Source organism: Mirounga leonina, unplaced genomic scaffold (assembly GCF_011800145.1).
Source record: "Mirounga leonina isolate KUSES-001 unplaced genomic scaffold, KU_Mleo_1.0 Mir_197, whole genome shotgun sequence".
Classification (NCBI taxonomy): Eukaryota; Metazoa; Chordata; class Mammalia; order Carnivora; family Phocidae; genus Mirounga; species Mirounga leonina.
The window spans coordinates 14,120,487-14,137,819 of NW_023270494.1; the positions used below are offsets into that span (position 1 = coordinate 14,120,487).

A 17,333-nucleotide genomic window follows, 5' to 3' on the forward strand; every position below is an offset into this window, starting at 1 on the left:
ACTAAAAACCTAAATGACTTGAAGAATAGCTACATAAATTACAGTTCATCCATGGGTTATAAAACTCGTTAGCCATTAACAATGATTTTATGTAATACTAAATAAAATCCCAGAGAAAACAGTAAGAAATGAGAATACTGTATTTTCAATTACTGTATTTTATTATTCCCTAATAATCTGAAGACCACCAACTGATATACTAATGTATTAGAGACTCATATTGTCCTAAGTCTTTAAGAGAAAAATAATAAAACAGTGGATGTAAAACATGTGACCAAAAACCATTTTAAGAAATCAGAGCTCATAATTAATAGCAAACATTTAAAATATGATCATGTAAAACCAAAGAGAATCATATAAAGTATAGAGCAATAAAAGCAAAAAGGCTAATAGCAACAGAAATTGTCCCAGGAACTAACTATTACCTCTAACTCACTAATAACACCTTACTACTCACTGTCTTCAACAAAAGATGTCCTGTTCTTGGACAAAAAACTAGATAAGGGAGGGTGTGGCACTTCTTCATATGATATGGTTGAGGCTTTTTTGGACTGCATTTCATTAGGGCCTTTGGCACCTAGAAAAGAAAATATTAAAGGTAGAATTTTTTTGTTGCTGAATATTATACTAAAAACCAGGAGTTTCGTACCCAGAGGATAAAAATCTCATGAATGACATAATCATTGAACTGTGTTGGTCTGATTGCTCAAACTATGCTTTTTTTTTTTTTTTTTTTTTTTTTTTTTTTACCACGCATTACTTTTAATAACTACCAGAGAAGAAGATCTGGAACCACTAATACAAATTAAAAGTAAAGATTTACATCATATTACTTTTCTTTAGAAAAACAAGTGCCATAAAAATAGACACAAAGATCAAAAGAACAGAATAGAGAGCTCAGAAATAAACCCATGCTTATATGGTCAATTAATCTACAACAAAGGAGGTAAGAATATACGATGGGAAAATAGTCTCTTCAATAAATGATGTAGGAAAGTGGACAGCTACATGCAGAAGAATGAAGCTGGAGTACTTCAACACACCATACACAAAAATTACCTCAAAATGGATTAATAAACAACTAAATGTGAGACAAGAAACCATAAAACTTCTAGAAGAAAACACAGGCAAGTAATCTCTTTGACATCAGCTTTAGTAATGTTTTTGTGGTATGTCTTCTCAGGCAAGGGAAACAAAAGCAAAAATAAACTATTGGGACTACACCAAAATAAAAAGCTTCTGCACAGTGAAGGGAACCATCAACAAAGTGAAAAGGCAAACTACTGAACACGAGAAGACATTTGCAAATGATATGTCTGATAGAGGATTAATACCCAAAATATATAAAAAACTGATATAACTCAACACCAGAAAAACCCAGATTAAAAAATGGGCACAGGACCTGAATAGATGTTTTTCCCAAAGAAAACATACAGATAGCCAACAGACACAAGGTGCTCAACATCACTAATCATCAAGGGAAATGCAAATCAAAATCACAATGAGATATGGCTAGACTCAAAAAGACAAGAAATAACAAGCGTTGACAAAGATTTCACGTGAAGAGAAAGGAATTCTTGTGCACTGTTGGTGGAAATGGAAATTGGTATAGCCACTATGGAAAACAGTATGAAGGTTCCTCAAAAAAGTAAAAATAAAAATACCACATGATCCAGTAATTCCACTACTGTGTATTTACCCAAAGAAAAAAACACTAACTTGAAAAGATATATGCATCCCTGTTTATTGCAGTACTTACAACAGCCAAGATACGGAAATAACCCAAGTGTCACTGATAAATGAAGGGATAAAAGAGATGTGGTGTACATGTATACACACACACACACACACACAATTACTTAGTCATAAAAAAGAATGAGACCTTGCCATTTACAACATGGATAGACTTAGTATTATGCTAAGTGAAATAAGTCAGAGAAAGACAAATACAATTTCACTCACATATAGAATCTAAAAAAACATATGAACAAAAAAAAAGAAGAAACAGATCCACAAATACAGAGAACTGATGTTTTCCATACAGGAAGAAGTAGGGAGAATGGGTAAAATGGGTAAAGTGGAGTGAGGTACATAGGCTTCCAGTTATGGAATGAATAAGTCACAGGGATGAAAGGTACAGTAAAAGAATATAGTCAATGGTATTATAATAATGTATGATGACAGATGGTAGCTATACTTGTGGTGAGACTAGCAAATATATGGAGTTGCCAAATCACTATGTTGTACATCTGAAACTAATGTAATATTGTGTCAACTATACTTCAATTAAAAAAATTACTAATATGTACTATATGGTTACATTTTAAAAAATCATATGAGATACACATTTGTGTATCTGTAAGGAAAGAAATCAAAATGTTAACAGTGGTTTTCTCTAGGTCAGAGGTTGGCAAACCATAGCCCAAGGTCCAAATCTGACTCATCAACTGTTTTTGTAAATAAAAGTTGTTTTAAGATTTTAAGTAATCTCTACATCCAACATGAGGCTTGAACTCACAAACCGGAGATCAAGAGTCACATACTCTACTGACTAAGCCAGTCAGGCACCACTGTAAATAGCTTTATTGGAACACACTCATATACAAAGAGGTGCCAGAACTGCAGGAACGCTGTTATGGGGGTATATCCCTGAGCTAGGAATCTTGGCTGATACAATAAAAAAATTTATAGGTCAAATTGTTTTGTCTAATTTTTGAATGCTTATTTTTTAAAAAGATTTTATTTATTTATTTGACAGAGAGAGACACAGCGAGAGAGGGAACACAAGCAGGGGGAGTGGGAGTGGGAGAGGGAGAAGAGAAGCAGGCTTCCTGCCAAGCAGGGAACCTGATGCGGGGCTCGATCCCAGAACCCTGGGATCATGACTTGAACCAAAGGCAGACGCCTAACGACTGAGCCACCCAGGCGCCCCTGAATGCTTAATATTTTTAATCGGCTTTATAATATTACATATAGAGCTGTATTAAAATATTCCTGAATATCCACTTTGTTCCCTTAGAAATCTACATTACACAAACTCTCCACAAACAAAATGGATTTATGACTCCCCCTCTCCAGATGACTATTTATGCCTTCTTCAATTTAATGAAAGACTTCACCATAAACTTATTCCTCACTTTGAAGACATGAGAATGCACCCTGTGCATTCTCCAAACTCATTGTTACCAAATGGTCAAATGACATAATGACTACAAACAGAAAAATTCACCTTGCACAGATCCCAAACTCCATGCAATTTATTCCAAGACGCTGTACATTTAAAATTTTTTGACACTCATTTTATGTCTTTTAAAAACCAGCACACACATCGTTTTGTGCTTTCCTTTTCCACAATCCAATTCAATATGGCCATTTTCACATCAAAATGTTAAAATATCTGAATCTCCCTCCATAACTTCCTATTACACATGAAGAGTATCTGAGATCTAATGTTCAAAATTCTTTAACATGGTCCACAATTTTCTCTACTACCCAAACTGAATTTGTCATCAGCTTGACCTCAGGCTAATTCACTTTTACCCGGGTCCATTTTTTCTTTAGTTTCTTGGATGACCAAGAAACTCATATGCTCTTTATTTTTGATGAATTTCTCCTAAAATCTCATGCTTAGTTACCACCTGGAACTTTTGTCAGACTGCAAGTGACACACTCAAATCTCTCTCCATAAATTTTAGATTGTTTTAAGGATATACTGTTTAATTACTGGAATGATTCTGAACTTGTCTACTGTAAGTAAGCATTAATAAAATTAAATTATGTATCTATATGATAAATGTATATAACAGTTCATAAAAAAAGGAGGGGGCAGCCCTGGGTAGAAAAAAAATGGGTGAATATGGTCAAAAGGTACAAACTTCCAGTTAAATAAGTCAGGGGAATACAATATACAAAGAGGATAGAACTTAAAAGTTGTCATCACAAGAAAAAAAAATTTCAACTACCTGTACTGACAAATGTTAACTAGACCTTTGTGATGATTATTTCACAATATATGTAAACAAAAAATCATTAGGTTGTACATCTGAAACTAACGATGTTACATGTCAGTTACATCTCAATTAAAAAAAAAGATTCGGGCGCCTGGGTGGTTCAGTCGTTAAACGTCTGCCTTCGGCTCAGGTCATGATCCCAGGATCCCGGGATCGAGTCCCGCATCGGCTCCCTGCTCTGCGGGGAGCCTGCTTCTCCCTCTCCCACTCCCCCTGCTTGTGTTCCTTCTCTCACTGTGTCTCTCTCTGTCAAATAAATAAATAAAATCTTAAAAAAAAAAAAAAATTCATAGCCCAGGAACTTAAGCCTGAATTAGACACCCATGAATGTATATGACGACAGTTATAAGTTAAATCCAAATATAAGAGGAAGATACCATAGTCCTTTATGACACCAAACACCTTACCCTAGCTTTTCTTTCAACCTTTTCTCTTTTGTCTTAATTGCATTATAATCTGAATAGTTAAAATCTGAAAACAATTCACTTTTTATAGATGCAACCTTTCTATGTGGCAGTTGCTACCACAGCACACCATTTTTAAAATCACCATCCCTTCCACCTTCTGTCAATCCACCTGACTCTCTTCCTTCTAGAAACATTACCTACACTTGACTCTGGTCATTCCCTTACTTTGCTCCTCCTAGTAGCAAGTACATGTCTTTGGTCTACTGTCTAACCTTCCAGACTTAGGTTCTTTGAACATTAATTCCTTGGAATTCAATGTCTATTCTTTAGAATAAAAGTATTAATGCTGAAAGGGATTTCAGAGAGGGTTTGTTCAATTCTCTGATTTAACGCATTAAGAAACTGAGGCTCAGGAAAGATAAGGACCTTGTCCAAAGTCACATAGCCAGTAGCAGAGTCTGGATAAGAGTTTGGCCACTTGATTCCCAATTTAATATACTTAGTTCCTCTCTAGCATTCCTGTTCTTCCATTAAAAAAACTCCGCAACTTATTGTGGGCCTGGTGTTTTGCAAAGTTTTGGAATACTAAGATGAATATGAATGATTTTACTATATATTTCACTTGTCTTATTTATTGGCTGCCTCCACAAGTAGAATGTAAGCTCCACAAGGGAAGGGATTTGTGTCTATTTTGTTTACACTGTAACATGACTGCCTGGCACATGGAAGGCACTAAATATTTGCTGAATGAATATGATGTGGCTACTGTCCCTGAAACTCCGTTTACCTAATAGACACACTCAAAATTAACTATGTGATGTGAAGAATGCTATTACCAAAATAAGGAGACAGAGCCACACTGCAGAAATATAGAACCTTAGAACCTGAGGCACACGGGAGAGACTGGGCTTTGTAGGGTAAATTTGCCACGAATAGAAAGGAAGGAAGAGCACCCCAGCAGAAAAAACAGTATGATGCCAGAAAAGAGCATGTCAATGAAGGTAGGCAGGACAGGGAGTGGGATGTTGGAGGACTGCAAGGTGGGAGGCTCAGAAGGGGTTTGAGAGAGATTCAGGCTTACTGTGTATAAATAGCAGACTGTGAGAAATGTGGCCTGACACCTGGCAGAAAAATTGCCACTGGATATACAGACTCATTGGTTGAAACCATGAAAAGAGCACTGTTTAGGAAACTACACTTAGGGGGTAATCTGAATGTGAGTAGACTATTAAGTTGCATCCAGAAGTCTCTTCCCAGAGTATCAAGTCCCACATATTACATGACAAACTTGCATCCACCTGTTTGCCCATGTGCCTGCCTGTGGCTCCTACTTGACTGATTTTTTTTTTTTTTTTTAATATTTTATTTATTTATTTGAGAGAGAGAGACTGAGAGAGAGAGCACATGAGAGGGGGGAGGGTCAGAGGGAGAAGCAGACTCCCCGCTGAGCAGGGAGCCCGATGCGGGACTCGATCCAGGGACTCCAGGATCATGACCTGAGCCGAAGGCAGTCGCTTAACCAACTGAGCCACCCAGGCGCCCCCTACTTGACTGATTTCATGTTAACCGTTCATATTTAGGATAATGGTGGTATACTCCTGGAAATTCAATTCTAATATTGACTTACAGCTCTCTCTATTCTTCTCAACTATAAACATTCCTAAGTATAACTATTTATATTTTCAGTTATATGACAACAATAACTGATATCTAACAACTTACCATTACTTCTTAGAGAAAAGGTGTGTGCTGTGTCTCCCAGTCTAATTATTTCACCGGTGGATTCTGTTTCATCTCCATCCCAAGAGGGGCCCAAAGCCTCAGATGACAAGGAGCACCTGAAAGAGTTCCCTTACTTACTTGGGGCCCAGCCTAACCATAGAGGGCCCCTCCCAAGGACCCCGAGAGTTCCTCCTAACAGCCTGTCTACGGGTATTCAGACTGCTCGTTGTTATGTGCAGAAAAAGAGCAACATACTCCCTTCTGCTGCTTATCACTTCTTGCTGCTTGTCTGTTTTGACTGATATATGTATGGGGGAACTAACTGTGTTCAAAGTGTCAAGGATTAAATGCATAGGAGAATCCACACAGAAAACAATAAACATTGGATATTCTAGGGGTGTGGGAGTGGAGTCTGGGTAGGGTATTAATTTTGCACTAAATAGTCTTGTGTTGTTTCACTTTTGTACTTTTTTAAAAAATCTAATAATAAGAAATAAAGTCAGGAAATTCATCTTATGGTGGTCTCCTTTAAGACATGTTTTCCACAATGTACTATACCTAAATAGGAAAGCGCAGCCTGTGATTTTCAAATCATGACAAACTCCATAAAAACATGGAGAATCAGATATTTAAAACAAAGTCATAGCATCATATTCAACCTCTAGTTATAACTACCATCAAATCTGTAATGACATATTTTTTCCATAAAAGTCACAGAAATTTTAAAACTCTGTTATTTGTTAACAATATTGATTCATGAGAGTGCAGTAACCCAGCAATTTTATACTGCTGGTGAGTGTATAAACCGCCACCACCTTTTTGGAAAGCGACTGCTTTTAAAAGCTTTATAACATTCATTCTCTTTGAATGAGTTTAAAGAATAGCTTAAAGAATAAAGAATAGCTTAAAGAATAAGTAAAAGTATGTATCACATTTTTAAAACCATAAAAAACACAGGAACAGCCACCTCCACTTCAGAGGAGTGGTTTAGCCAATTATGAAACACACATATGAATGGTCTGTTATATGGTGATTAAAAATTATTACAAAGATTTTAACAACTTGAAGACTATTGATGTGTAAAGCTTTAAAATGCGAAAAACAAAATTATATAAACAATATAACTAAATCCAAAAGACCCTCGAAACAGTAAAAAAGACTAAAGTATAACAAAACATCAACAGTACTTATTCAGTTTTGAATGGTAGAGTTCATCTTTTTTTGTTTTTTTGGTTTTTTTCCTAATTTCTCTGTACTTTACAAGTTTTCTATAAGGAACATAAACTATTCTGATGACCTAGGGAAAAATTTAAAAAGAAGTAGGTGCTTAATACTGAGAATTAAGTACTACATATAGCTCATGGTTCTTAAAACTCCCTCAAGAAGGTTTAAAATATGAGAAGGTAGTAAAATTTTCACACTCGTTTTTTTTGTTTGTTTTTTACTGCCATTCTGGTATATTGTGTGCCATTTCAATTCTTAGTAGAAGGAAAAAGCATAACTTGCTATGATTAAATTCATAGACATTGAGTGCTACCTCTCAAAAGAAACCCTTTTCCATGATGACCTGGATCCCTTAGTACTTTCTGGCTCTTCCAAAAGTTCTCCTTGATGGGATTCTTTAAAACTCTGTCCAGTTTCACCTGTTTAAAATAGACAAAAACAATACCAAAACCCCCCAAATTAATAACACTATTTTTATACAGGGATAGGTAGAGGTAAGAACAGTAAGGCACCCTCATCCTCTCCTGGTAAACTGGGCTCTTGTGAACATGAAATTAGAAAGAACCAAATCATCACCTGTGATGAGCATATTACTTGGGTAACAAACAACAAAAGTGTTGTTTTAAAAGCAGGGTCTGCAGTTGTATTAGCAACGTTTTATTTTTTAAGCTAGGTGGTAGGTTCATTTTCTATTGTTTATAAACACCGTCCTGTCTATAAGGGATGTCTAAGGTAAGAGGATTAGGCTGTGGCTTCAGAACATGACTGTGTCAGCTTGCTTCAGGCTCCAAGACTATCACTCCCCTAACCTAAGTCAGACTACATTAAGGCTTGGATGGAATTTTCCTTAAGACGATCACTCTTTTCTTCTATCCCAACATATCTGCGGATTACACGTTCACCAGTGGCAGCAACTCACTAGCAATGTGATTTTAGGAGGTATGTGGGTGAACCTCCTATGATCCAGATTTATGGGTATTCCCATCTCCATTACTAGAGATTCCCTGTTTGAACATCCACCATCATTTTTTTCTATTTCTGTACTCAACAAGCAACATTTTAATAACATTAGTTAACATTCACTGTGCATCTACTCTAAGCTTGGCTCAGTGCTAAACTATTCATGCATTATCTACTTATTTGACCTTCACTACAGCCATGAAAGAATTTCAGATGAGAAAACTGAGGCTTCGAGAGCTTCAAACAATGAGGGGCATAATGCAGCACTGACTCAAGGTCTCCTTTCAAATCCTTTGGCCTTCAGTTTAAGCAAATGATAATGCTGCTCTGTATACCTGATGCGACTCATGATAATAAAGATTTACTTCCCATTATTAACTGGCATTTTGAAGAATCTGCTCAGCTCTAAGTAATATTGCCATATCAACTTGGACCTGCAAAGGTGAGAATCAGACTTTAGAAAACACTGTCCAACTCAGGTACTACCGCACAGGGAAGCCCCATCTGTGCCACTCCCTCCTAGCAGCCCTAAGTTCACCACATTCTACTGACCTCCCCTTGAAAGATCCCTTCTCAGCCCTGCCTCAGCATTTCACTATGACCAGACTCCCATGTAAATCTCTCTCAGTTCTGTGCTCCTCTCTCCATCCCCACTGCCCTATCCGTGGCCAAGTCACCATCGCCCCTCCCCTACTTACAATCAAGCACCGCATTGTAAAAACTGCTGCTGTCAGTGTAAAATTTCAAATCAATCTCCATCTAAAGGTAGTTTTCTACCTCTTAATCTTGCTGCTAAAATGACTAAATAGTCACAGAGCATCAAAATACCTACTGGTAACCTTGAATTAGGTGAGTTTCACATGTCTTTCACTCTCCCCCAATTCTCCTATAATGTTTTTATTGTACAACAGTCCCCCCTTATCCATGGGGGATATGTTCCAAGATCCCCAGAGAATGCCTGAAACCACGGATAGTATTGAACACTATATATACCCTTTTTCCTGTACGTACATACCTATGATAAAGTTCAGCTTCTAAATTAGGCACATTAAGGTAAACAATAGCTAATAAAAAAATAGAGCAATTACAACAATATACTACAACAACAGTTATAGAAATGTGTTCTCTGTCAAAATATCTTATTCTATTGTATTCACTCTTCTTGTGATGATGTGGGATGATAAAATACCTACGTGATGGGATGAAGTGAGTGAATGACACAGGCACTGCAATACAGCATTAGGCTATTATGACCTTCTGACAATATGGCAGGAGGATCATCTGCTTCTGGACAGAGGTTGACTGCAAGTAAACTGAAACTGCGGAAAGTAAAACTGCACATGTGGGGGGACTATTCTATGTATTTATGGCTGTCTTCCTGACTTGAGTATAGGTTTCTTTGAGAGCAATAAACATGGCATGCAATTCTGAATCCTCCCAGAGTACTTGGGCTGGTACATACTTAACATACCTTAAACACTTAAAATACTCCACACTCAGAACTCTCGAAGTTTTTGAAATAAGAAATATCTTCTGTGGCAATCTTTCCTTCCTACATGTGATTTTAAATCTTTTCAACAATGATGATAAAAGGTAGAAAACTATCACTAAAGAGTTTAAGGTTAATTTCAAATGTTATAATCACAGCACAGGTCTCACCATCAACAGTGTGAGAAGAATGATAAGCCTACCCAAATTTTTGTCTTCATTCATATTAGAATTTATGTTGATTACTACTACTGCTAAAAACTTGTTGGGTAACTTTAAAATAGTAAACCCATTCTTACATGGGTCATATATTACTCCAATCATGACACAGCATTATTTACTCAACCAATCTCAAACTGTTAAGACACATAGGTTTTTTTTTCTTTCTTTTCAATTACATTGCAATGAAGACCTTCAAGCACCTTTCTTTTATATTACTTCCTTAGGATAAATTCTTAGAAATGAGATAAATTGAGCCAAAGATTATAAATTGCTCTTATATACTGCTGATCCATTTTAAATAACCATAAGCCTTTTAGAAGATAATATGGCAATATTAATCTTTATAATTATCATTAAAAACCATAAAAAAAAATTTCACACAATAAATTGTTACAATTTGGGAAACTGGGCTACTGAAGACTAAAATAAAATGTTCAGGCTGTCACAAACCTAAATGTAGGTTGAAGACAAAAAAACACACCAATTCTTCCTGCTAATGCTTTAGCAATATCCAAATTTGTAACAAAAATAGCACTTCTGACAGAGGAAATTATAGAGTCAGTAATTTCATGCAATAATAGGACAACGGGCAATTTTAGCCAGAATTTAGCTATTATAGATTAGCCTTAAAGTAATTTATAAGCAATATCCAAGTTGACAAAGGACATGGTGACAGTCTGGGGTAGTTTTTCTCAACCACTTAGAACAGTAAGAATTGAGATTTAATTTATGATTAACTTTACCAGGTATATGCATTAGTGATTCCAATTCCTGTGAAGAAAAACAGGCAAAAAGAAAAAAGGCAAAAAGGGACAGGATGTAGAATATAAACCAAATCAAATTTCTATTTTTAAACTTACTTTTCTCATGAGATGTCTCACTGATGTGTTCTGTAAGATACTCCAGCAACCCATCAAATATTTCTAGGAGATTCTTAATAGATTCTTTATCTCCTTTCACTATATTTTCTCCTAAACACAGGATAGAGCTAATTAAAAATATTAACCAAGAAACTGAAAGCCTCATAATTTTGAAATGAATATACCACCATGTACTGTTCTAGATAAAAGAACTGTAAACTAACTCAGGAAAAACAGTAATATAAATATTAAAAATATGAATTTTTTCTTTTTAAAAATATTTTATTTATTTACTTGAGAGCGTGAGAGCGAGCACAAAAGCAGGGTGAGGGGCAGAGGGAGGAGCAGACTCCCTGCTGAGCAGGGAGCCCAATGCAGGGCTCAATCCCAGGACCCTGAGATCATGACCTGAGCTGATGGCAGCCGCTTAACCAACTGAGCCACCCAGGCACCCCAAAACATGAATTTTCTGATGCCTAATTATATTTGAAGAAACAAAAGCAGCAGCCTTGAATATAATGTTTGATAATTAACTGGCATATTCCTTCCTGTATCAAGAAACAAAGTAAGTGGACTTAAGAAAACATCCCCTAGTAATATTTATACCAAAATATAAAGCATCTAAGCAGAACTTTATTAGGCTGGTGAAAAAAAATAGCATGAGAGAACACAGTTTCAGATTGTGAGATCCTACTTCTAGATGGTGGTTTGTTCTGAAGATAACAGCAGCAGAGTAATATAAAAACAAAACAAGTTTGTTGGGATACTTTCGTCAGGAATCTCTCATTTTTTCTATTTGCTAACTTCTGTTCATTTTGTATGCATTATGTCATTTTCTTACTTAAAAATTGCCTATGCATACAAACTTCCAATTTGTATAACTTTGTATACAGTTTGTATAACTTCCAGTTATAAAACAAGTCAAAGAGATAAAAAGTAAGGCATAGGGAATAACGTCAATAATACTGTAATTAGAACTGTATGGTGACCGATGGTAACTAATCACAGTGAGTACTGTGTAATATACAGAACTGTTGGATCACTATGTGGTACACCTGAAACCAATATAACTTTGTGTCAACTATACTTCAATAATAAATTTTCTTAAAACTGTCCATTCATATAAAACCCTTTTTAATTTCACCTCACCCCAACTTCTCTAGTCCAATCTCCCACCGCATCCACTTTACACCCAGAAGTTAATCTTTAAACAATCCCTAGCACAATACCTGGCCCATAATAAATCTTTAATAAATGCTAAATTGAAATATTGACAAGAAATGGGTTGGAAAAGCATGGAAACTTGGCATGCTTAGTGTCACCTAAAATGGACTCTAATCAACATCAGGTATGGATGGAATTTAACTCAAGACACTTGGGTTGTCCTTCAGGAGATCATGCCTGCAATTCTCATAAGTTCAAACCAGTAAGGGAGAGGCAAAATGGAAATTTGGTATTTGAGAGAATCTAGCCATTCAAAGCTTCATTCATGATGCAAAACAAACCTAAACCAGAAATGTGATGTTCAACACTACTACTAGTACAGATGGACATTTGACAGTTTTTTTGTTTAAAACAAACAGAAATATTATTCTTAAGCCTTATGTTTTTCTGACTTAACAAGATACACAAGTATACCCCCAGGGCATACTCAGAAATTCTGAGTTGCCAGGATGGGGAGCATCTTCTGCCAACCCAGCAACTAAGATGGCATGCCAGAGTGAAGTGCTTTGTGGTATAGGAGATATTGCTTTAAACAGAACACAAGGAGTAAAAAGATGCTGTGCAGTATACCCCACAAGAGGTGAGCAGTTTTGCAACTTTTCATGGGGTGGGTGTGTGTTGTCAGGAGCAGCTCTGCGTTAAAAAGTTATATATGCAGATACAACCTTGCTATAGTAGGTTTAAAAGCACAAATACCAGAAATTGCCCTGTTCAAGTGATAAAGCAATTCAAAATTACAAAGGAACAGGAAAATCCTTGGATTACCCTTCAAAATGAATTATCTCCAAATTTACCACATTTACTCACCTAGAACTGCACTCAAAAATTATTTTTCTAAAAGTCTGTCAATATTAAATTGAGAGATGTAAATGACCTATCCTGATTAACATTTCTCTCTCTTAACTGTCAAAGAACAAACCAATAGTGTAAGCCTTCTCTTAGTGATTCAAATATAGTTTCAAACCCACAGATTCCCTCTCTTCCTTAGCTTGAAATAATTTACTGCAATAATCCTCATTTTCTTACTATGTAAAATATAGGGATTTATAAATATATTTGGTAAGTCTGGCTTCAGAATACAAGCCAGACTGATATACTTTATTTTGGAAAAAGGTTCACAATTTAGTTTTATTTATTTTGAACAGACAATATATTAATGGGGTTTAAAATTCAAACAGTGCAGGGTGCCTGGGTGGCTCAGTCAGTTAAGCATCCGACTCTTGATTTTGGCTCAGGTCATGATCTCAGGTTTTGAGATCAAGCCCCACGTCAGGCTCCACACTGGGCGTGGAGTGTGCTTAAGATTCTCTCTCCCTCTGCCCCTCCCTCGCATTTGCACATACACATTCTTTGTCTCTCTCAAAAATGAAACAAAATAAAAAGTAAAATTCAAAAGTGCAAAAGGTATATAATGAAATCTCAGCCCACCCTCATCCTGTAGCCCTGAAGTTCCTCTTATTGGAAGCAATCAGTATTATAGGTTTCTTGCACATGCTTTGAAAGAGTCCTTCTGCAAGCAATCAACTGCATATTTACTCTCCTCACCTTTATTTTCTACAAGTAGCACCATACTCTGCACACTATTATCAAATGCACATTTTTCTGACACTATATACATTGGAGACTGCTGCACTAATATGGAACATTTTACATAATGAGCATCATCAAAAATCTTTTACATTGGCAGAGTAATTCCGTGTATGGAGCAATCATAACTTATTTAACCTGTCCTTATTTAGTGGACATTTAGATGTTGCTAATTTTTACCTACTACAAACAAGCAGCATGTTAGCTTTAAAATAACTAAACAACAGGGCACCTGGGTGGCTCAGTTGGTTGAGCGTCCAACTCTCGATCTCAGCTCAGGTCTTGATCTCAAGGTCATGAATTCAAGCCCCACATTGGGCTCCACACTGGGTGTGGAGCCTACTTAAAAAAATAACAAAACAGGGTGCCTGGGTGGCTCAGTCGTTAAGCATTTGCCTTCGGCTCAGGTCATGATCCCAGGGTCCTGGGATCAAGCCCCGCATCAGGCTCCCTGCTCAGCGGAGAACCTGCTTCTCCCTCTCCCACTCCCCCTGCTTGTGTTCCCTCTCTCGCTGGGTCTCTGTCAAATAAATAAAATCTTAAAAATAATAACAAAACAAAAAATAAAAGAATGAAAAACATACTGCAAACAACCAGCTAGGATACTTACATCTCAGATCCAGGTCCATCACAAACTCAGCGTTTGACTCTCCTAAAAAACCTCTCAAGGATGGGTGCCTTAATTCTACCAGTCAATTGTCTTGGCTCAGTGTTGTCGTTTGGTCTACTTCATAAGCTTACTCATTTGGTTAACTAAACAATGTATAGGGTTTTACCTAATAAATTATTTTAGTAAAATGCAAAATTATTTGATGGATAAGTATATACCAACCTGTTATGTGAGACAAGCTGACTTGCAGGTAATCCAAGGCCAGTGAATCAATTACTGCTTGTACATTGTGAGCTTCATCCTCTTGACTCCTGGGAATAGCTATGAGGTCTGTGGAAAAAAAGCTACATAATTTTTCATCTGAGGGTCCAGGTTGTCATGGTCTCTGACCAGGCTTCTAAGTGAAGTTAACTGCTACAAAAGCAAGCTCCACCCAGAGAGAACAGGCTTTTATAAAGTACAGATAAAGCTAACAGAGCCTGATTTCTACATAGCACCTTTATTAGTTGAATACTTAGTCAATTAACATATACATGAACATGCTCTACAATAAGCACCATACTACAAAAAGATAAAGATAAATTCAAGGAGATGCTAATACTCTAATAAGGGAAACAATACATGAAGTGAGACTTTAACCCATAATCATGGGCTTCTTTCCATAAGAGAAAAAAACCCCACAACAGGTATGAAAGTAGAGTTCTCGTAAGTCTTGTTAAAGCACCCTAGTAGGAATTATTGGCATAATGATTTATTTATTTATTTTTTAAGATTTTATTTATTTATTTGAGAGAGAGAGAGAGACACAGAGAGGGAACACAAGCGGGGGGAGTGGGAGAGGGAGAAGCAGGCCTCCTGCCGAGCAGGGAGCCTGATGCGGGACTCGATCCCAGGACCCTGGGATCACGACCTGAGCGGAAGGCAGACGCTTAATGACTGAGCCACCCAGGTGCCCCTGGCATAATGATTTAAAAGGTCAGTATAGACCAGACTGAGGAGAGAGATTAACATCAACTTATATCTGGAATTTCTCCGCTGGTATTGAGGAAGATAAATGTTTTGGAGAAGGATGAAAAAAGTATTTTAAAAGACTGATCGGATAACTATATGCCTCTGCACTCAAAAGGTTAAGACTAGCATCAAAGATAACCAGCTAGAGGCCATCTCCATTATTCCAAGTGATGAAGGCACTAAGTCATGGTAAAAATGGGAAAGGAACACAGACTACACACAGTTTTAGTACTTAATGGTTGTAAGCTACACAAACAGAGACAGCAGAGGAATCTATGGATAAGGACTCTGAGATACTTAACCAGGGATGCAGGACAAACATCAACTCGTATCTGTAATACTGATTAAGTAACAAGACCCAACAAGTTTCCAAGTTCCACTCAATTTTAGAACCTTTGAAGATACATTTACAGAAAAGGTGTAACTTTCATGAGATATTAGGCATAATTAAACAGAAATGACCAAGGCTGTTACTATGTGTGGGTCTCACTAAAGTACTTATTAAGGTAATGAATGCAATAGTTAGAAATAAGATACAAACAAATAAAAAGTCAAGATTTTACAAATCTCATAGGATCTAACTGAAGGCTCTCAAAACTAGTGGCCTCAAATATAGTCACTAGGGCGCCTGGGTGGCTCAGTTGGTTAAGCGACTGCCTTCAGCTCAGGTCATGATCCTGGAGTCCCTGGATCGAGTCCCGCATCGGGCTCCCTGCTCGGCAGGGAATCTGCTTCTCCCTCTGACCCTCCCCCCTCTCATGCTCTCTGTCTCTCATTCTCTCTCTCAAATAAATAAATAAAATCTTTAAAAAAAAAAAAAAAGAAATCTGACTTGAGGGGTGCCTGGGTGGCTCAGTTGGTTAAGCGACTGCTTTCGGCTCAGGTCGTGATCCTGGAGTCCCGGGATCGAGTCCCACGTCGGGCTCCCTGCTCAGCAGGGAGTCTGCTTCTCCCTCTGACCCTCCCCCTCTCATGCTCTCTCTCTCATTCTCGCTCTCAAATAAATAAATAAAATCTTAAAAAAATAAAAAAATAAAATAAAATATAGTCACTATTACTCCCACTTTTTAGTACCCTTACCTGGTACCTTTTCTCCCAAAATGGATTGGTAAAGAGCAATAAAAACATTAGCATCACAATCTTCTAGTTCTCGTATCCTCAGGTGTATGTGGCATTTCAAAAGAAGGTTATTGGCAACGGTTATCCACTCTGTCAGGAAAGGAAAAAGATCAGCCTTAAATAGCACTAGAAAAAGTCAACCCCCATGAAGATAGACATTGAATGACGGAGAAGATAAAATATTTGATTATTGTAGAAGTTCAAAGACCCTCTGAGGCACGAATTTTGAAAATATTTAATTTCTTGGGATGACTTCCAGAGTGCTAGAATTTTAATGTAGTCAAAACTATGATGCAAATCTAACTTTTACTATTGCAACCTAAAATCTTAAGTTATTTTACCCCTTTTCTTATTTTACCAGCCATACCTAGTGTTTTTATTTAAAACATACAAGTAGGGCGCCTCGGTGGCTCAGTTGGTTAAGCGACTGCCTTCCGCTCAGGCCATGATCCCGGAGTCTTGGGATCGAGTCCCGCATCGGGCTCCCTGCTCGGCAGGGAGTCTGCTTCTCCCTCTGACCCCCCCTCCCCATGTGCTCTCTCTCATTCTCTCTCTCTCAAATAAATAAATAAAATCTTTAAAATAAATAAATAAATAAAACATACAAGTAAACGGGAATATATGTCATAAACGAGACCGTTTGTTAACGACAGTCTGAGATTACCAGAAACTAATTAATAGAAGCTGCTTCAAATTCCCAATAGTATTAGTCATGTTTTTACCCAATTATCTATCTTGTGCAAGTCAGAATTTCTCTGGTGCCCAAATAGGTGGTGATTAACTTAGTCTGTTACAAACTGAAATAATGACACCAACACTACAACATTTGTTAGTTTTTTAAAAATTACATTTAATGAATAAGAAATAAAACATAGAAAATACATAAAAA

At 36.9% G+C, this 17,333-nt stretch overlaps 1 protein-coding gene across 3 annotated transcripts in view; it reads right to left on the reverse strand.

The window, feature by feature from the left end:
- Window positions 1-17,333, reverse strand: part of CEP95 (centrosomal protein 95) — a 45,317-nt gene that overhangs the window by 26,526 nt on the left and 1,458 nt on the right. For 2 of the 3 annotated variants that reach the window (XM_035026251.1, XM_035026250.1), the window contains exons 2-7: window positions 16,406-16,534; window positions 14,537-14,644; window positions 10,894-11,004; window positions 7,677-7,782; window positions 6,140-6,255; window positions 458-577 (exon numbers count right to left, since the gene is read on the reverse strand). In XM_035026251.1, coding sequence (XP_034882142.1) covers window positions 458-577; window positions 6,140-6,255; window positions 7,677-7,782; window positions 10,894-11,004; window positions 14,537-14,644; window positions 16,406-16,534 — 690 coding nt within the window. The remainder of the gene's footprint in view (window positions 1-457; window positions 578-6,139; window positions 6,256-7,676; window positions 7,783-10,893; window positions 11,005-14,536; window positions 14,645-16,405; window positions 16,535-17,333) is intronic. The other variant, XM_035026252.1, reaches the window with a different exon arrangement.